The 21,879-nt window shown below is 43.4% G+C and overlaps 1 protein-coding gene across 2 annotated transcripts in view; it reads right to left on the bottom strand.

Annotated features, from left to right (window-relative positions):
• LOC311194783 (nuclear receptor ROR-alpha) overlaps positions 1-21,879 on the bottom strand; it is a gene marked incomplete at its 5' end in the record, with an annotated part of 354,445 nt that overhangs the window by 53,590 nt on the left and 278,976 nt on the right. Inside the window, one exon of one of the 2 annotated variants that reach the window (XM_084267995.1) lies at positions 7,606-7,636. The exons of the other annotated variant lie outside the window; for it this stretch is intronic. Coding sequence (XP_084124121.1) covers positions 7,606-7,636 — 31 coding nt within the window. Of the gene's footprint in view, positions 1-7,605; positions 7,637-21,879 lie in introns of those variants that run through there. 2 annotated transcript variants of the gene reach the window in all.

The following is a 21,879-nucleotide window of genomic DNA, read 5'->3' as shown; positions in this document are numbered from 1 at the left end:
ACCACAAACACATGCCTGATCACAGCAGTATCCCCTTTCAAACTGCAGTGGAGACTGAAAACCTGAGGCCCTACATACAATCCTATTCCCACTGTTCTGATTCTGAAATTACTAAGACGACCCTGTCCAAAATAAAAGTCAGCTGAGACAAATGGGGCTTTCAACTGCATTTCACATGTACACCACCCAGCCTTTTAAGATAATTTAACTAAAGCAGTTCAGAATACCACTCCACCTCACTTATATAACTTGGTATATAGAAGACCTCGATGCCCCAGATGCCTCCCCCTTTGCCTCAGGGCAGAGAGGTTGATGTACCAGCAGAACCAAATACATCAGGTCTCAATATCTGCAAGCAAGAATAACAGTATTTACGACTTCAAGAATACTACACAACCAGCACATGGCAGAAGACAGCATGTGCAAATGGTGACAGGACCTTTTCCTTATGCCTTCTTTACAAACTAGGTGGGAGCAGGAGGTCCAGCCACACTGTGCCTGGCCACGGGCCCTCTGAGGAGCACCTCCCAGAGCCAGAGAAAAGCAATCCTGGCGCGCAAGAACACAAAAGCCAGACAAAACTCCAGTTTGTGGTCACTTCAGTTTGAAAGAACACACTGACAAGCCCTTTGCCCCAGCTCATCTATCTACATAAAGATTTAGTGTCACTTTTCCGCCCCCTCGCTTGAGAACGATCAACTTTTTCTAAAGTGCATAAAGAAAGAGTCATGCAGTTGGTTTTATGGAGCACCTTGTCCCAGGATTCAATGGCAATAAATGGCGCAGTATTTCAAAGAACACAAGCATTACACAATAATTACATGGCTGATACCCTGTAAGTATGCTGACTATTCTATTTGCATTGTTCAGAAGTGAAGAGGTTAGACTTATTTACATCCAAGTAGCTTTAATTAAGCTTTGAGATAAATGCTCTTAAAATGAAAGCTGGGATGATTATACCTCTCTCGACATTGATTTTAGCCTAGATGGCTACATATGTAGCATGACAAAAGGCCTAAAGGTTGGAATGAATGGCACAAGCAGAAGAGCCACAAGCTATGGGCTCTGCATCACTCTCTTCCACATCCGAAGGAAAACAAAAAATGCAGTGAAATCCTGACCCTGCTTAAGGGTAGTGGAGCCAGGCTGCACGCTGAAGGGTGCTGCTGACCACAAACTGCACCCAGCTGCACTGATAAACAGCAGTGAATGAACGGGCTATGTGTGACTGCAACGGGCGCAGGCTACCCTCCTTCAACACTGCTGTGGAACCTCCAGGCTTCTTGGGGAGCGGGGAGGGAGGGGGTTGGAATGGACCTCTGGCACTTATGAGAGCTTTAAATGTCAAAGACTTGTACTGGGCTGCAGCAGAAGAGCCCAAGGAGCACTAGCCATCTCAGAGACTGAAGCTCCACGGCTAACAGTGGCGTCAGCTCCGTGCTTCTGCGCAGACAGCACACTCACTGAAAGCAAATGGCGGCAGGATGGAAGAGAGATGCCCTAACTGGACTCAGATTTTCCTTGATATCCATCTGCTCCTGGCAGCTCGAAGGCTTCACCTATTCCTGACACCACACAGGAAAAGGGATGCAACTTTTATTTCATTATATTTTTCCATGAAAACGGGCATGTGTTTGGGAACTTGTGCAGGCAGACGATCCCAGTGTGAAGTGCAAAGGACTCTCCCCAGCACGCTGACTTTTCCAAGTCTTTCAGCAAGCTCCCTGTTGCAGCTAACCCCCGCTCTGAAGAAGGGAACAGCGCGACACCCCGTGACTCACTGCCGCCCTGAGTCACTCCCTGGTGTTCTCAACATAAGGTGCAGGCAACTGGGAAGCAGCCTGAGACTGCGCCAAGCTTGCCAACCTATATTTCGCAGAACTTCTTCACCTAAATGCCTCTAGTGAGAAAAGTGAAAAAAATCTGGGCAAACTCAGGACTTTGTTAACCTCAGGCACGGTTCCTTTTAAAACAGTATGAAGCATAAGAAGAAAGTCCATCACCAGATCCCCTAAAAAGGCTTTCTGCTTCAACTTTTCAGTCTGTGGGCTTTTTCATTCAACAAGCAGAGAGGTCTGCACTGCAGAGCATCACCCTTTTCTCACGACACAGCTATTCTTTGAGCGCAGAAGCCTCCCCTCCTCTGTTCATGTTTATTCCAAAAAAACCCAAACCAAAAAACAACACAGAAAAAGGAAAAAGTATTTACTGAAAGGAACAGGAGGTTTAGAAGACAGTTTCTGTGCCATTAGTTCTGAGCACACCTCTTAGATACCAGTCCTCAAGGAAAAGGCAAATCACAAAACGACAGAAGTGCTGCTTGCTTCATTGCTGGAGCTATCACAGCTCACACAGAAATACAAAAAAGGTGACTGTTTTTCTCTCATTGCAAATGAGAAAAACCAACTCTCAAATGATTCAAGAGAAACATTAGTTATTACAGTCTGTAATCACTAATTCTTGTCATATGCAGTTTATTTGCACGCTACTAAAACTTATCTCATGAGAATGCAAAGAAGAAAAAACCCAACGTGCTACATCTCAACTTCCTCTACTACTAGATAGAGAACTGCAAAGTCAGACAAAGTTGCACGTATCTACTCAGGAGAGACACAAAGATTTGACAGTTTTGATTTAGTATGTGTCGTTTAGAAACAAATATACTGATTTAGAATTCTGCTGTGTAGTGAAGATGAAATACTAACAACCCTGACAGTAATTAGTACACGATAGCAATTGTTTTTATAGCATACTGAGAGGGAAGAAAGATTTAAAACCTCTTAATGTTAAAAATGAGTGTTAAATCATCCTTAAAAACCCCCAAACTGAACATGCAAGGCTCTCTATAATGGGGAATGAATAAAGAAATCACTTTTTCATACATGTTGGGGAAGTACTCAACACAAAGAGGACTCAGTTCTTGACGGAGGTCTCTAGACACTGCTCCCCAACCCAATAAATGCCAATACAAACATTCACCTCCCCACTGCAGACCCAAACTGCAAAGCTGTAGGCCATTAACCTGCATCATACACTGAACTGGCCGCCACCTCCCCTTCAACCCCCGCACCAGCTCACTGGATAAAACGTGACGACACCTCATATTTTCACAGAGCTCACACCCCAAACACCAACAATGCCTAACTACCCAGCCTCATCCCTTCAGGGATTTAAAAAAAAAAAAAAAAAAAATAAAGACAGGTCCCTGTGTGGTGTCCACAGACCACTTCAGGTTTGCCCCAATTATTCAGAATTATCCTAGAAGAATTCTTTTTAAGGTTGTGTTGCCAGTCAGTTGGAACGGGCTCACCATTTCAGTTAGGCAAGAGTTGAAACCTAAGTTCAGAGTCTGATCTAGTGAGATGTTCAGCACCCACAGATTTCGCTGACTTAAAAAGGACACACTGATTCTCCAGACTTGAAAGGAGCGTCCTCAACTGAGACGTGTACAGAGCATGCAACTGCTTTTGATTATCACAAACTGAGACAGATTTCCTCCTTTTTTACTTGCAAATCTTCAGAGTCTTTCAAAGGGTCTGAAAAGTACATTTCAGCAATAAACCTCAAACCAATCTCATCCTGCGAATGTGATGCAACAAATGTCTTAGGTACAAGTAAGTCATTCAGATCAGTTGTATGAAATGAGAGCAGCAAGAAAACGGCCTCTCAGCTGGCAATTCCAGAGGCCAGATTCTGTTAATATTCAGTCAACAGAAGTTCTGTACCAAAGTATTTGCTAAATTGGATTTACCTTTCAATAGTACCACAGTGAAGGCAAATTTAAACACACTTCGATTTGTGAAGTGACTGGATTTTTTAAACCTATAGGAAAGTATCTTTCCATAGGCAGTTGTTTACTGGTGAAAAACACAGAGTAATTACCAGCATGTGGGCAGGTTGGTGCCAAGACACATGACAAAAAAAACGTCAAAAGGTCAGGCTTGACAGCCTCAGAAAAGCTCACCCGCAGTAAGCAGTACTGCATAAATCCCCAGCCAGCCAGCTCCTGAGCAGCCCGGCTCTGCCAAGTCCGGAGCGCGGAGGTCGCCGCATGTAAAGCGTGCTCCCTTCAGCACTGCAGCCAGGCAGCAAGAGAAATCCTGCTTGCCTGCAGCTTGAGCAGGCAGAAGAAATACAGTAAGATCCAAAAATCATGTGCACCAATAAGGAAATTAACAGGGTCTATTTCCTTAAATCGGTATTTTAAATTACTGACTTTTCATTCGGAGACAGTGTCAGTTGGAAAACTAGTTACACTTCCAATGATCCACTACCCAAGTGAAACAATTACCCTCACAATCAAGTTAAAACCAATTCTATACTCTGGTCTATCCTCCACAAAACAGCAACCAATTCAACTTTGATGTCCACACAGCAAAAGTGAGGAGTAGTAGCTCAAAGTCTACCTTAACAGTAAATACACATGGTAGAAAAAGCCTAGAACGCTTACACCTGCCTTCCCTCCAATTTCTGTTTAGAAGCGTCAAGAGGAAGAATAGTAAATCAACTGCTATGTTCATTTTCATACTTTATAAACTCATCAGTAGACCAAACCCTTCTGTCTGGTTCTGATAACAGAAGATAAGTACTTCAGCTCTCACCAACACCCGGCCTGATTCACCTGTCTCACTACAGAGCAGGTATCAAAAGATGGTACAATACTTCTGAACCTGGCTCCCTCTGTCCCCAGCTTCCCCTCCAATCGCATGCTGCAACTGAATCTGTGTTTCTACTCCAGTGCAAAGAACTTGCTCACCGATTTATAGCTCTTCGTACTATTCTCCTTCAAGTCAACCTTGAAGCTTCTGACAGCGAAGGCAGGGGAATAAGACCTGTACCAATAAACACAGCGGCAAACTTACCCGCTGTCTTTGAGAGCTTTCACTGGGAAGCACATCAAGTGGCACTCTGACAGGTTAACTGGCCTGCATATGTAATAAACTCAGAACACAAGGCTTCCAGAATGCTCTACACAGACTCGCAACAGTTGATAAATAATTCTTAAAAGCCCATCAATCTACAAAATACTTACTTAGGAACTTAGATATTTTATCCACTGCCTATTTTCATAGAAATAGATAGAAAACGCCTCTCTTTATGCTCAGATTGGAAGCAGAAAGTTGTATTTCTTACTACACTGCCTGTCTTAAGGACATGTTCAGCCACCACATCAGACTAGTTTGTTTTCCAGGTCTGTAAGTGTACTAGCGCTGCTACCGATGTACTAACAGCTGGGCAAAATCCTCACTCATTCACACCTGTGTATAATCTGAAGTCTGAGGACTTCCCAAAACGAAAGAAAGAGTATTTGCCAGAACATTATGTTGCATGAAAAACATAAGTTGCAAATTAATTTCATGTGGTATCACTTTGGACTACCTGAGCAGCAATGGAAAAGAAATTAATGCTGCTCTTTTTCATTAAAAAAAAAAAATTCTAATCCATAAATCTGTAACATCCCACATTGTCCTGCAGACCATAACTTTCTGCACTTTAACGTCAGAACTGCAAAAGATCAAAAGCCCCAAAACCTGCCAATACAGCACCACGAATAAACACAATATTCAATTCATCTGCACGTTTTCCATTTTTCCCTGGTGCCTTTGAGCTTATATAAAATCACATTCCCTATGCTACTGGTCTACTTCTCTCAAATCACAATATTGGATTGTGGATCTATTATTTCACAGCAGTCAGAGGTCAGACAAATGACAACACATTTCCTCCAGCTAAACCCTCTCCAACAAATTAGAGAAAGGATAAGAAACCAACCAAATTTTGCAGTGTACTAGAAAACTAAACTGCATGAAACATGAATGAAATGTACCACAGAAGCGTTCAGTGAGAGGTACAAAGACCTAAATATTTTCGTAATAAAGCCATTAAGAATTACACTTTAAAACCCAAGAGCTGGGCTCTGCCAAGATGTTACATCAGTGTGGAAATTGGTTTAAATGAAACTCCCGAGAGAGTAAAAAGAAATATTTCCGACGTGCTGAAAATCATCTGCCTGTTCTGCACAACACAGCCCCAGGTCTCTGTCCAGAACCATGCAAGGCAACTACATTCTCCAAGGTTTTTTTTTTGTAATTTGTGCACTTTCCTTCTTTTCTTTTTAAAAGCAAATGTTTCTTTGATTTCATGGTTCTAACAGGCTTGTTGTGAGGAATATGTGGAAAACCTGTCTCATCGAAACGCGTACAATTCTAAGGGACTGCTAAAACATCCATGTAGTTTGCTCTTAAAAAATGCATTTCCTTTGTTACCCAGGCAAGCATTTGAATCAATCCAGCTACATTTTCTTGCCAAATACATTCAGCATGGCTAATGATTAATGAATATAGTGCTTCTCTTTTTATTCACATAGGCTTCTCTCCAAGAAAAAAAGGAAGCCTAGTAATCAAAAACTACCGTGCCTCAAACACTATGCTGCTTTTGGTGTGTGTTGCCTACTGCTCTTGCTAAGTTGAAAAAAGGAAAGTCTTTAGCTAATGCAGGATTCAGTCTTCTCTTCCCAAGTAGCTATTTATTAAAAAAAAAAAAAACCTGTAAAATATTTTAATAGACTTGTAGTTAAATGGAGAAGATCTACTATTTCATCGGGGGCATTAAATTCAAAGGCAGCACTGATACTCTTTAGATTATTATGAAAAATATTATATTTAAATAAGATGGTTACTGGGTTTAGATTATAAAAAAACCCAAACAACCCACAACTATGACTTTAGAAATGCTGTAAGACAAACTTCTACCATGGACCTCATTTTATGAGCAAACAGAGAAGACTGAAAACATACCTCTAAACTTTTGATTTCTCATCAAAAACTTGGTTTGACTGCCGTCAGTCTGACATCGCTCCTCATTAAGGGCTCAGACGACAAGCAGAGAAAACTCCAGGTTTAAAAAAAAAAAAGGGAAAAAAAAAAAGCACGAAGGAGCTCTGACTCTTATTTTATTCCAAAGCCTTTTAAAAATGATCAGGTCTCTCTTAAAATGGCATTTTAGCCCCGCCAGCTACCTACAGGAAGCTGCACGTTCTTTTCCACTTCGCTGGAGACAGATTCTGCAGTACGGATTCCCTACGAGGGCTTGTAGGGAGATGAGACAGCTCGTCCCGGCTTCACGCGGCTCCAACGACGTTAATCACGACCTCTCCATCCCAAAAGCCGAATTGACAGATAAGTTCCCTCTTACCCTCTAACTTGTACACGACAGCGTGAAGTGCTGCGGCTCCGCGGGGTCACCGCTCCGCTCCTCTCCCTGCCCGGCGCGGCCGCCTGCCCCGACACACCGCGGCGGCGGCAGTCGCGGGCGCTGCCCGGCGCTCACGGCAACGACCGAGCAGCCCCGTCCCTCCGAGAGCTCCTGAAAACCTCCCCCTGCCGCAGGGGTCGCCCGGCCGGGTATCCGCACCGGCGGCAGCTCGCGGGGCAGGCACCGGCGGCGCCGCCCCCCCCCCCCGTCCCGGGGCTCCCGCAGGCCGCCCGGGGCCGAGCGGTGGCACCGGCGCACGGAGAGGGGAGACCGCGGAGCGCCGGGACTCCAACCGGCCCGGGCTTCCCCCCCCTTCCCCACAGCGCGGCGGCTCCCGCGGGCTGCGCCTACCTTTCATCGCGGCGAGCACAAAACACATCATTTGTCAGGGGCGAAGCGGCGGGGAGCGGAGCGCGGCGGGCAGGGAGGCGGGGAGGGGAGGCGGGATGGGCCGGGCCCTCGGCGTGAACCGCCGCCGCCTCAGCAGCAGCCGCCGCCGCCTGCCAGCGGAGAGCCGCGCCGCGCCGCCATCCCCCGGCCCATATGAGGTTCCATGTGACCCGCTGACATCAAGCCAGCCCCGGCCCCCCGCCTTGTTTACACCGCTCGCTCCGCGCCCTCCCCTGCCGGCGTCGAGGGGCGGCACGGGCGGCCAGTCACGGGGCGAGCCCGGCGCGGCGGCGCCGCCTCCGCCGGGCGCTGCTCCGCCGCCCGCCGCCCTCCTGCCCCCGCCCCGGGGCCTTTCGCTGCGCGGGAGCGCCGCGCCCGCAGCTGTCAGCGGTGGGGGGGGGAGGCGGCGGGCACGGGAAGGCACCGCGCGGCCCCAGCTGCGGCCCGCGGGGCTCGCCAAAGCCGTTCGCGGGCGAACGGCCCCGTACCCCGCCCCGGGGCGGCTGTTCCTGCCCGCTCGGGAAAGCGAGCGCGCAGCTCCGTGGGGTTGGCTGAGCGAGAGGCGAGCGGAACAGAGGGGCCGGGCTGCGGTGTGGGTCCCGGTAGCCACACGCGTAACTGAGCGGGCGATAAGGATCATCGCTTCTGAAATAGCCGATACGCTGAGCCTCAGCGCCCTCAGCTCGCGTCCCTCCTTGTCCTGAGCCTCGGCTAAGTACACTTATTTTCTCCCTTTCCCGTCCCAAAGGATTTCTAAGTGCTGTTTTAGATTAAACAAAGCTGTAGGAACGCTGTATCTTGGCATAACACGACTATACACTTAATGGTCGTTGATGATCAAGCAGAACAGCATTTACATGTTAAACCTGGCTGGTGAGGGGTTCATGCTCTCTCCGGATTTGCTTGGAAGGCAGGAGGCATGATACCCCAGCTGGAGTTCTCTTCATTGAGTCTGCAGCCTCAGCTGTCACCGTGCTGTCAGTGTGCAAGGTGAAGTTTGGCATCATTGATACACACACATCTACCCTGCAAGAGGGGTAGCAGGAGACTGAACACAGAAAGTAATCCAACCTGTGAGAAACCCCACTCTTTGGTGAAAATTGCATTAACAAAGCCAATGCTTTTTCCAGTTCCTGTCTGACCCCATTGGATGGCTGTCACAAAGCACAAAACTGCTTGTAACTGATGCATTAACAAGCTATTTAGTGGGGAACAGAAGAATACATTTCATAATAATTTAATCAGAAATATAAGCATAAAATGAAAACATGACAAGGGAAAATAGATAAAGGGAAGCCAGAGGAAGCATTTTAAGCACTTGAAACAAGTCCCACATTTAGAAAAAGCCCAAGATGAAGATGCTGAAACAATCTGTTATTAAACATCCCCTAATGACTAATTCTTACCTATTTCTTTAATGAGTTCTTAACACAGTATGATATTATTTAAACATGATTAGAAACTGTCCAGGTGTTTCTACCATTTATCAGTCTAGTCATTCAAGTCTCATTAATACAAAATACTGTTTTAACTGTTCCTTATTTAAAAAAAAAATCCAAGAGCTATTTTGGTGCAGCAGTGTAAATTTAGCCAATATCTTTGGCATAAAGTCTTGGTCTGGGTTTGTCATCCTTACATGAAGCCAGTCCTACCAATAGCACCACCTGTATAGTGAGATATGGCTCAGGAAAGTTAAGAGTGGTAGATCTGGTCCCAGCTGGGTTTGTATTGATGGCATTTTATCCACAGGACATGTTTTAAAGATGTGACATATCAAACAGAAACTTTACAGGACATCCTGGACCAAATCAAATACCACTAACAGTGCTGTCTCAGACCTCTTCAGCACCTGGAAAACGCTTTTGCTGTGGAATTCAGATGCAGGCAGAAAACTTATAGCACAGACATGAGAAAAGAATGTCTTAAAAATATTGTGATGTGGAGTTAGATCGTTGAAAATATCTCCCTCTGACACAGCAAGTACTGTCAGACCTATGGCCTGAAAAACGTCACAGTCCATTAGCCCTGGTTGTCTTGTCAGACATTTAACCTTAAGGTACACAGCATTGCATTATTACCGATCTGCATTTGTTTCCAGCCCAACTGAAATGCAACTGGTAATCTGGAATGACATCCGATGCGCTAAACGGCCTCAATAATAAGGAGACAACACAGATTTTTGCATTCACACCAACGCCTTACAACAGTTGCTTCATAAAATCGTAGAAGATGGGTCATCAGACATTTTAGATGAGAAGAGCATCTTTAAAATTCTGTTACTTGTTATCAATATCCCATCTAAAGGCTGATGGGATACTGCTAACCCGCTGCCTGATGTCTGGCTGTATAGCCCAACCATCTGCACTTCAGTTTTCTGTCTTGGTTTGACCTCACTATGAAAATGCAAATCAAAAATCTATTTCCTCCCAGCTTACCAAACTACTGCAATACTGAAATTATTATAATTGCTCACATTGGTTTGTACAGCAGGGCTTCATTAGACTTATTTGAACAGTCACAATTTCCCAGCAGCTTGTCCCCTGTTGCACTTATTACGTAAGTGTTTGAAAAATACCTGTAAACCACCACAAGACTGCATACGCTCTTTGTAGGAGTGAGAAGCTATACCTCAGGTGACACAGAACTCATTCCTCGATTTCTGCATTCAAAGACTTCCTGAAGGTGTCAGAACTATGTAAAGGTCCAGTCTAAACAGTGGCCTGCAGAGCAGCCCCTGACTGCAGCCTGTGTTCATCCTCTGCGCCACCTTTTCTTCGGGACAGAGGAAGAAGAGTCAAGGTAGTTGCACTCCCACCTTCCTTTGCTGCGCCGTTCCTGAGGCCCACCACAACTGAGGGAAGCCACCAGCACTAAGGGTCTGCCATGGCATAAGCTTAAATTCTAACCACAGTCAAACATCCAGGAACTATAAATGTTAGAGTGCTGGTTCACAGGCATTAACAGCTCATATAACCGGATCAGGTATTGTTCTGAGCTGTAGCGATAGAAAAGGTGTTTGACTTGTTAGCCTAACCACAAGCCTTCACAACAACTGGAGGGAAACGACTGTTTCTAGCAACCTTTCAACCTCTGCTAGGCAGAAAAAAGTGTTACATTGCTAGCAGAGAAAGGGAAAACACCTGTGCGGGCTGTTAGCACTAGTAATCAGGGAACTGGTACTTAATTGCGTATTCTAAGCACAGGACAGAGAATACTGAAAAGCTCTCCTCCTCCTCCTCTGCCTCTTCTTAAACCTACCGAGCAGAGTAATAAATTCAGTTTCCAAGATGAACAGGTAACTACGCCTAAGTACTTGTTCAAATGGACCCCCAAACAGAAGTAGTTTAAATGCAACTAATTAAAGAAGGATGTTGATGTTGTCTGTACTCGGAACTGGAGTGGAGAGCGTTTCTGCAGGCTGCGGGGTCACGCTGTGCCTTGTCCCCTAAGCAGTGAAGCTGCACAGCCAGGCTTAATTCAGGAAGAACTTTGAGACCTCCTCATTACTAAAATTTAAGATTTTAATAATAAATATAGGATGCAACCACTACATTCCTTCCCTATATAGCACAGAGGAAAAAATACTCTTAAAAGAAGAAAGCATGCCATGTAATAACCTCCGTTGGAAGGAGCTGTAACCACAGGAGGTTGTTACAAAGCTGAAGCTGTCAAACCACTATGGGGTACAGCATTTTACCCGTCCTATCACTGCCACTAGCACATGCAAATCCTCTTGCAGGGAAATGCCTGCATGCTGCATTCTCCCATGGACATGAAAACTTCACTTACTGGAAAAGAAATGCCATATAAAAACATTTCAATAAATCATCCAGGGCTTCCATATTTTCAATTTTAGCAGAGACAGCTTCTTTACTTTGTCAAGATGACCTAGAGCTACATTTCCCACACATGTTTTTCCTTAAAAAAAGGCCTTAGACTGTCAGTATAAATTTATATGATCATGCATATTTTTAATTGTTTTTTCCCCCCTGAAGTTTTCATATGCTTTTAATGAAATTAGTTCTGTAAAATGTCTTGTGTTGAGTCAGACAGCAGTAACATTTAGAGAGGTTCAAATATTTGTCAGTACTTCAAACATCTATAGAAAATTAAGTTTTTAACATTTAACTCCTCAGAGGAGCTATTTAAGCTCTGCCCAGGGAAGGTGACAGCATCTACCTGGTAAATGGGAAAAAGCAGGTGATGCTGAAAGCAAAGCCTCTCTGGCTGCTGCCCAACAGAAGATCCTAATGTCAGGTAGAGTGTTCAGCTCCCAGCTCATACTAGGGATGCAGCTCTAGATATAACAAAATTTTAAAACACACAAGTCCCAAGCACTGGAAATCTGCGCTGCTGCCTTTTTGGCTTCTTACACAACAATCTTAGGTGAACAGTCTTGTTTACCAAATATATCCAAAACAAAGCATAGGAAAACTGCAGCCTTCTATAATATTTAAAACAGAAATCATAATTCTGTCCACTCAGTTGACAAGCACTTTTAAGGGGTTTCTAATTGGCCCACATGACACCTGCAAAAGAAAAAACTTAACACATTCTCACACACGCACATCCCCTGATTTAGTGGTATTTTAATCTTCATTTATTTCTAGCCCTCCAAGTAGCACACTGTCGAAGATGAATCTAACTGAGGTTGTCCTCATTAAGTTGCCTCTTTTTCATCTATTTAAAACTGCTACTATGCTGACCCTGCAATCATACCATTTTGCCTCAGACAAAATGCCTTCTTAAATTCTTGCTGAGGAGGTGTGCTTTTGTGCAGCGTGGGCCTGCAGCTATATGTCTTAATCAAGGCATTTTATAAACTACCCCACAACTTCCAATTAAGTACCTAGCTATCCACAACTGTTGAAGGGGTTGCTGTGCATTGCCAACCAGCTGCTACAGCTCTGCACCTGGTGAAATGAAGTATGAGTTGACAAGATGTTTTGGGGTTCATCTGGATGAAAGGTAAGTCCGAAGTCATTATTATCAGCTAGGTATGCTGTTGGCAGTAAAAGATTTTAAAGATCTAGTCAACTGGATTGTCATCCAATTTCCTCTGTCCTTGAAATCCCCTGAAAGGATATTATATTTGCTGCTTTTCAAAATGTAAGGTAACAGCAGTACACTTTGGAACTAAAAGGATTAGAAAGTTGAGATTATGGCCAATTAATCATCTGCCACCAACTGCAAATGGGTCCATGAAAAGGTTACAAGAAATAGATCAAACTGGACTTAGTAGCATCCCTCTTTTCTCTACACCTAAAATGGGGTTATGAAGTGACTGGTATTGGGTTACTGATCATGCTGCTGCTGCTGAGTCCATTTGATCTCGGAGATTCTCGTCTATACGGTTCTGACTTTGTCTTAGAACACATCATTAGGTCTTTCTACAATGTCCCAAGATGAATGGTGCCTAAAAACAGGAACTGTTTGAAAGCTGTTAGAGCTCTCTTTTCATGCATAATCTTACCTGGCTGGTTTTGGCCAGTGTTGCTTGCCAAAAACTGCAGGTGTTTATGGTTCAGTATATCCCATTTGGCAGGGAAAGTTAATGGATGGTGTAAAACCTACTGCTGAGATGACTGTCAGTAGCACAGAGAACAGTAAGATACTGGTTATCCTCAAAGAAGCAATTGTTGGACTCTTGCTTAAGGATCATCATCACTGCCATTTAATGATTTTTTTGGCATAAGCAGGTTCTCCAAAGAGCCACCTTTGCCTGTAAACCTACTCAATGAGAATCATGCTGGTTGTGGTGAAACGTCTTCAACGTATTTTGGAATCTTCAAAAGTCCTTATCAGCTCGATGTTCAAGCTTCAGTAGCATAGAAACAGCCCGTGCAAAGCTGCTCAGATAACAACCAAACATCCTGCTGGTGACAAATGAAAACAAATGCCTGGATGCAGAGATACTGACTGCTGGTTGTACAGGTGCCTTTTGGAGAGTAGACAGAACTATGTAAACACTTAGGTCCCTTTTGGAAAATAGCTTAGTAGTATTGATAAAGTTTTTACTTGTCTAAAAACCCTTTGGCCTCAACTTTTTTTGTCAGTTTTATGGGCAACAACTGAGTTTCAGAAAGTATTAGGTCCAGTTTCTAAAATTTAGCACATGCAGTTATAGGCAGAAGAATGGCAATGCTCACAGGGTTGCCCTGTTTCATGCATTCCCACAGGAAAAAAAAGAGAACTACTAAGAATACTGCAAAGCCCCCTTGCTTCCCCAGCAAATTTATGACTGACCTGACCACTGCCTTCTTCAGCCAGTTATGTACAGTTGTTTTTTTCTTGAACCACATTGATCAAATGTTGGTGTTCTGTTTCTTTAACCCTGGGGTTTCTCTTCTGTCCTCTTTTGAATGATCAGGGATGGCCAAGGCAGGAGAAAATGTAGCAGTGAGCAGGGCTTGAGATAAGAAGTGAGACAGAAGTCTCTCTCAGTCTGCCTCACAAATGTGTCTGGTCAGGTGGAGCTGCAGGAGGAAACTGGTTTTCTGTCCTTCAGAGGAATGGTTCAACAGTCAAGATGATGTGATCCCAAAGTGGATCCTCTGCCACTCCATGTGCCTTGGACATCAGTAGCACCGTAGCCTCTTTTATTTCCTCCCTGCTCATGGCACATGCTCTAATCAGTCGACAAACAACTGGGTAACCGGTAAGAATAACAAGAAATGTAACAGCCTGCAGTCTACAGCCAGCCACACACATTGTCCCTTCTGCCTATAAACTCTGAGACCTGTGGCTAAGGCATAGTTGCCAGAGAACAAGCAAAGCAGCCTCACGTATGGAGCTAAAGGATGAGGATGCTTCATGTATTGAATTTGCCCTGCACCCACTTCCAGACTGAACAAAATGAACCTGAGCCAAACTGTGAAGCATGGAAACGTTTAAATCGTTTCAGGTCACACTCAGCATCAAAACTCCCTCTGATGTTATACAAGGCCCACAAGCAAACTTTCCCTCTTTTCAAGAATGTGATTACGATTAAGAATGTGAGCCTTAGTGGGACAAATAAGCTGTGCTGGCATTCAGAGAACCAATATGGAAATTATTTTTCTTTCATGGAAAATCAAAGCATCTGTCCAGTGAAGCAGACCAAGCGACGATTCTGCGTTATGAAATACTCTTTTTATAACTATTGACATTTCAGTCAGTAGTGCCACATGTCAATAGAGCTTTTATTGCTCACATTTATAGTACAGCTTTCAGGACAGGATTCATCTAAGTTGACATTGTCTGATCAGCAGCATATTTCCTGCTCCTGTGAGCATATACATTATTTATACAGCTTTGCACTGGAGACTATTCGTGCGATTAGGAGAAAAAAATTAAGATCTGGCACGTTTTCTGTCTCAATGCAAAACACAAGCTTAGAACCACACATGCTTTCTAAGACAATGAAATTTCTGCTTTGGGCCTCTCTCCAGAATTAATCTTCAAGCCCCAGCTTACCTGGGCTTCTAAGCCTGTCTTGCCTCCCTCCTTTCCAGCATAATACTTAACTGAGAGGTCTTAAATACCACGCACATTGTGTTTTCCCCAGTTCTCCTTCAGATGAATACTGAGCTCCAGAAGAGAAATACTGGCAAGTCTAGCACGCTCTCCGATTGCATACTAGTAGATCACTATTATCTCTCCCATTTCTCACACCTCAGAAGACTGATGGTAGCTGGCACCTTGTTTTTTACAGATCAAATGCTATTGTTCTAATGAAAGTTAAGAGTCACTCCAGCAGCCTCCACTCCAGATGTCCTCCCCCACGGCACCATTACATTCTCAAAATTATCAAAGAAAACTCATTACTTCTGATGCTGTTAGTGGAGAAAAGAAAAAAAAAAAAAAAAAGGCTGCTTATGGCTTTTAAGGCTTCAACTTTAAGGCTAACTTAAACTTTAACAATCTGTTTTCAAAAGTCAATAGAGCCTCAACCATTGTGCCTCAAACAAACAAACCACTGCATACCTACTTAATGTGACAGAGAGTGATACAGTTACTGAGCCTGATCCATATGGATAATCCCTGTGCATAATTCTGATTATCAGACATGATAAAGTGACACCTTGAAGGATATTTGGTGTTAGTAGAAGCAAAATAAGATGAGGATTCTCACAAAGGAAGATAATTATTTGAGAGCATTGTTTTGTTAATAATCACCAAGTTCAGAGGAGAACTTCTGCATAGTATCACCTTCCACTTTAAAAGCGGGAAAGAACAGTATTCCAAACTGATGAATTTGATTACAAAGCAGAGCATATAGGGCAGACCACCTATAGGGAATGATCTATTGCTTCATATAAAACCTGGGTTTATAATGTGCATTTGTATTAATCTAGCTTAAGACAGCATTTTTTTATCCTATTTGGAAAGCAAAACAGGTAAAGGATTTAGAAACCTCCTCATTTTCTATCTTAGTAATTTAATCTGAGCTACTACATACCACTTGCTTGATAAGAATAATTTTAAACTCATAATTTAAAACTCATTAGCATACACTCATCTTACAGAAGAGAATCCGCCAAGCATTTTTCACATAGGCACATCATTTCTGATTATTTCAATTCAATTTTAAAGGATCTTTGACAGGGCTACTGAAAGGCTTGTCAAAGAACAGGGAAACATTATGACATTCTTTCCCCATATCCCTTTCCAGAGCATGAAATATGAGGGACATTTCTAATAGAATCAAGGCTAATTTAAGACACTGTTAATCTTTGCTTTAAGACTGCTCTAGCTGGGGAGGTTACCTCTAGCACATGGCAGCTGTTCTTCAGCACACATCTGCAGGCAGGTTTTAACACAAACCCCAGCTATTAAAACGCAGCTTCTGGACTCTAAAGCAAATGTATTGTAAGTACATACATTACAAGCTGCAAGGAGCTGAGGTGCTTAGATTTCAATACAGGTTCTAAGTGTCCAATAATGTCAAAAAAGTTACCTGCTGCTTTTCCTCCTTCTATTCATTTTTAGCTGAGGGACAAAGAGCATTTTTTTTAACCGAATGGAAACGGCTTCCCCAAATATTTTTCCTAGTTTAAGAGAGTGATTTATATGCTCACTAGCATGAACAACTGAAATGGATTTGTCTTTTCAGTTAGAGCTGTTACACATCTGTTCAACAAGCCTATTACAATTACACAACCCACAAGAAGTTGCACGATAGGAAGATACACTGTATGTAGAGCTGGCCAAACCTCTCCTCCTGTACACGTCAGAACGGTCCTGCAGAAGCCGATGGGGTCGCTCCCACTTTTGGGGCAAGAAGCACCAATTCAGCATGTGGGAGCACTGCTCTCCTGGGGACTGCCTATGAAAGAGCCTGGTGTTCTGCAATACCTGGGACAGGGGGATGATGGTCAAGGTAAACCGAGAGGTGCACGAGCTGGGGTGTGAAAAATGAGATACATGCCAAAGAATGAACAACTGAAGAAAATGATGACTAGAAGAAATAGGAGGTGTATCAATAAACAGTGGAAGACAAAAAAGGCTAGACAAGATCAAGGTCTGTTAAGCTTCTCTGTGGCATCACCAGAATTATAGCAGCGAGAAGAACCTCTGTAATTCACTGCTCAAAGTGACACACTGCTCACTGCTGGGGTAAAGCCAGATGGAAACGAGCTCTTGTGCAGATGACTAAATGGCTGCAACGTGCTGAACAAACAGATGACAAAATTTTCTAACAAATCTGAGATGAATAGAAGCTGGATCCTGTCTAATACAAGAAATGAAAGCTTCAAAAGGAGGTGAAGAATAACTGAAGTTCAGAGATATTGATGAGATATGCACCAAAATGCTGAGGGAAGAAGCTTCTGAAGCACTGCTAAAGATAGTTAACACAATACAAAATGAATAGAAATTGCTATCAAATAGGAGAGCTACCAAGGTGAAATTGCTAAGGTAGGGCAACCTACCTCGGTGTGAAAAAAAAGGAGAGGACTCATGCTATTTTTACCCAGAAAATCATCATCATTTTTTCTTCACAACTTTCTGCTCAATAATTTTGAAAAAACATAGAGAAGAGATGTATGGTAAAAAATCAAAGGGTATTCTGAAAGAAGCGATTAGTTAAAGATTATGTTTTCCTGTAGCATGTTTCCAAACAACATAAAACACTAGACAACTCCTTCTGAGCCTCAGTTCTGAGAGAATAGGCATCCTCTGTGACAGTTTCTTGACTCTCCTTAGTATCTATGATACATCTGCTGTATTTCCATCCAGTATTGAAGTGAAAAGAAGACAAGTAGCAAACAGGAGCTGGCGCTAACAGAACCTCGAAAGCTCTGAACTCAAAGTCAAGCATATTACAGGAATGCTCACCAGGGCATGGGACAGAAGAGACGTGTCCAAAAACTAGCAAGTGCATGCAGTTGCTTGTCAGGAATGTATCTGTGCCTGTGATATAGACACTCTGGTAATTTTGTGCAGTATGCTCTGAATCCAGCAGCAAGGGTCCCCAAACCTTGCTGTTAGGGCCAGCCTACTAAGTGGCTGGAATGATTTGATTTTGGAACTGGGCTCTTTTCTGCAATACAAGGAGGGAAAAGCTGAGGTAATTCTGGGTCCTCAGTACCTTTGCATGTTTACACAGTAAGGTCTTGAAGTCTCCTGGGAAAAGGAGAGAAATTACACATATGAACTGGCCTCTAGAAACTCCTAAAGATCTGTGAGGAGGATGGTTAAGAGAAGGGAGGAGTAACCCCTCCTGGGGAATGAGTGCTTTGTGTTCCTCAGGGCTGCAAGCTACTTCATTCAGAAGGCATGATCTTGAAACAACCTCTGAGGGGAGTCCCATGGACCCTCCCAACACACAGCAAGCTTTCAGATGGGCATTGACCTGTTAGAGGAAACCATTCCCAGTTTCCTTGTTACTGGGACTGGTTGCAAGGGCGTGTAGTGATAGGACAAAGGGGAATGGCTTTAAGCTGAAGGAGGGGAGATTTAGATGAGAAATAAGGAAGAAATTCTTCCCTGTGAGGGTGGTGAGGCCCTGACACAGGCTGCCCAGAGCAGCTGTGGCTGCCCCTGGATCCCTGGCAGGGTTTGAGGCCAGGTTGGATGGGGTTTTGGGCAACCTGGGCTAGTGGATGGTGTCCCTGCCCATGGCAGGGGGTGGGAATTAGATGGGCTTTGAGGTGGCTTCCAACTCAAACCATTCAATGATTCTATGAAAGACACACCAGTCCAAAGCCTTAGCTGTTTCACTTCTTTCTACCTAATCTTGCTTTCTCTTTTGCTTCATCTAAATAGATGTCAACCTTGCCATACAGCAATCAAAGCTACATGACAGCATTTATTCTCTGTTAGGCTTTTTTCTATTTAAGGCTGGTATTCTGCAAAGAGCAGTATGCATAGTTTCATAAGGGGAAGCCAGTGCATTAATTTTGCCTTCACAAACTCTAGCCCTTCCTCTTTAGCTGTCTAGTGATCCCAAACTGAAAACATGCCAAGACATTGCAATATAAATGCTTAATTGGTTTTGTCAACCAAGTAAGAAAACAAATGTTTTCCAGCAATCATTATGTTTAAATTAAGCCTGCAAAACATTTAGGAGTATTAAGAAGCAAGACATACACTACATTTTTGTAGGATGAAATCAAAAGGAAAAATTTCTAGAGTCTCTATAAAAAAAAGCCAGATTCCCTTACATGGGAACTAAATTTCAAATCTGGCCCCCAAACCCATGCAAGGTTAGTGGTCTACCTGTATGAGAGAGGCAGCAGCTAGGGTTCACACTAGGGTTTCAGCTGGCATGGTAACAGTAGGCAGGTCTACCACTTCCCGAAGTGAAAGAGATGTTGTCTTTGTCAGGAGAAAAATGAGAACACAGTTTGTACTGCTACACCAAATTCTCAGGTCTGATACAGCTTTAGAGGTGTATCACAAATACTTTGTGAGTGTTGATGGCCATACAGCAAGGGCAAAAATCACTGTTTGTAAAGGATTTAGAGTGAAAGCTTTCAGGCATTTGTATGGATATTTCTCCTCCTTTAAAGGCTCAAATACTTGTTCTCACTACCTGCAGTGATTAACTGTTATTTCACACACCCAGCCATCTAGGTCCTTTTCACTTGAATTGTCTCATGAAAATAGAAGGGCAACCTAAGGAAGCACCAGCTTGGCATTAGTTTGTAGCTATTTCACGTACCATGATACTGAGTAGGATACAGTCATCCAAAATTGTGAGATCATGTTCTGCCACATTTCATGTGCTTGTTGCTGGAGATGTAGCATATGACTGATGTGATCCGAAATCCAGGAAAGACATAAAAACACGTTTAAAAGACACTGGTAGCATGAACAGCTGGATGCCTGTACTCTTCTCACTCTGCTACATAAGGTGAAAATCTCACTAGAGATAGGCCTAATTCTTTTCCAAATGACTGAAGATAATGAAATAAATAGGAAAGGACTGGCAAAGGCAATGTGATACCACCAACGAGGTGCAGAGGGTTTACGAGAGTTAGGGCCAGGGGTACAGCACCACTGCAGTACCTTGGTGTTCACACTACTATTATGAAAAATCAAGCCAAATAACTAGGTGACATTTGAAAGCATTGTCTTGCCTCTCTAAAGGATACTGCTGATTTACTTCCAAGTTATTATTTTTTCCCTTATCACTCAGAGCGATGAATATTAGCGTGGATGTTGTTACTCCTCTGCAGCAACCCCGAGGTTTGCTGAAGGGGACTAGCTGGAGTGGTGTGTTTAAGTTCCTCCCATTAGCACTAGGCAGTGTTGTGCTCATGTGCTGCAGGATGGGATGCAGTATCCTACTTGTGCATGTCAGCTGCCTTCCTCCAGAGCTGTGTTTGCAGACGTGGGGTTTGCAGGAAGTCAAGTTCAAGATCGCTGCTCGAAAGGCACGAGCGCAAGTGCGGGACAGGCTTGTCACTGACAGTGCCTAATTTCTTCAGGTGTCCCACTACCTGAGTTAACATTTCTCACCTTGGATTGCTGGTTATGGGGATTTTCCTCCATATCTGTGAAACCAACCCCATGTTGCCTGTCTAATGGTTCACATTTAGGTTAGAGAGGAATGAAGGTGTCCCCAAATGTGTGGTGTGCACACCATCCCCTCTCTAGTTCTGATAACAAATATAATGGTGTTTTGACAAACCAGGAAGCTTTTCAGAACTGAAAGAGGCAGCACAGAGAAAACAAAAGCTTCATATGACATTATTCCAGAAAGTTTGGAAAAATCTGGGTTTTTTGAAGGGTAAATATTTCCTGATCCTTTTTCCTGGTTTCTAGACTGCATGGCTAAATATAGACCCTCATTTGCTGTCTCAGTTAGCATATTTTGTTCAAATACAAGTATGATAAAATAGTTGGAGGACTAAGACTTGAGATCAGAAACTCAGCAATGGAGCTTATAATGTGTTTCATGAGGTGTCAGATGGCCTGTAATGGAACATTTGGAGTGGAATTCAAATAGACCCGAGGTTGTAAGAAGTATTCAGCAGTGAGTTAATGAGAGCACTCCTTTATAGAATGAAGGACTACAGAGTGCTTTTATTGAACCACAGCTTTTTTGAAAAGCATTTACTATGGAAACCAAGTTCTGTGAAAAGATCCAGAATACAAGGGAAACCACAGGTATGGTGTCTGAAACAGCTTTCTGACCAGGGGAACAAGAATTTTAAAGCCTGGTCATAGGGGGTGATTGGATAGGAAGATAAAAATCTCTGTTCAACAAAAGCAGTATCTGGTATCCTATCTTGAAGACTGCAGGTTTTAGTGATACAGAGCAAGCTGTTTCACTCCTCCTCTATATGCATTTCCCTGGCTTGAGAACATTTCATTAAACAGATTTTTAAAAATACTTACCCATTTAGAGTGGGTTTTCACTCGTTATAAGCAATTGTCAACTCTACTGATCCTTTGCCTTGCTGACCTCACTACACAAAAGTGCTGGAAACTACATTGTAGAGACTAAATTAAATCAAGTCCACCTAGGAATTTCTGGATCAGTCACTGGACACAGAAAGCAGAAACTCTGCCGTGAAGTGGTACAGACCTGGGGCAAGCTCAGAAAATGACCACAAAGCAAGAAGCCTTTCCCCTCTTAGAACCCAAAACTTACAGACTAAACTCCAATGTTCTACCCCATCTTTCAAATCCTGGTGCATCAGTGTACAGGTACACCAATGAAGCACTCCACTCCTCGGCTAAGACCACTGTTTATATAGCTGAAAGGTGTTTCCACCTGTGCACCTGGAAGGTGTTAATTTCCTT

The sequence above is a fragment of the Gallinula chloropus genome (assembly GCF_964237585.1).
Source record: "Gallinula chloropus genome assembly, chromosome: 9".
Taxonomy (NCBI): Eukaryota; Metazoa; Chordata; class Aves; order Gruiformes; family Rallidae; genus Gallinula; species Gallinula chloropus.
This window is presented reverse-complemented; position numbering and strand designations above follow the sequence as displayed.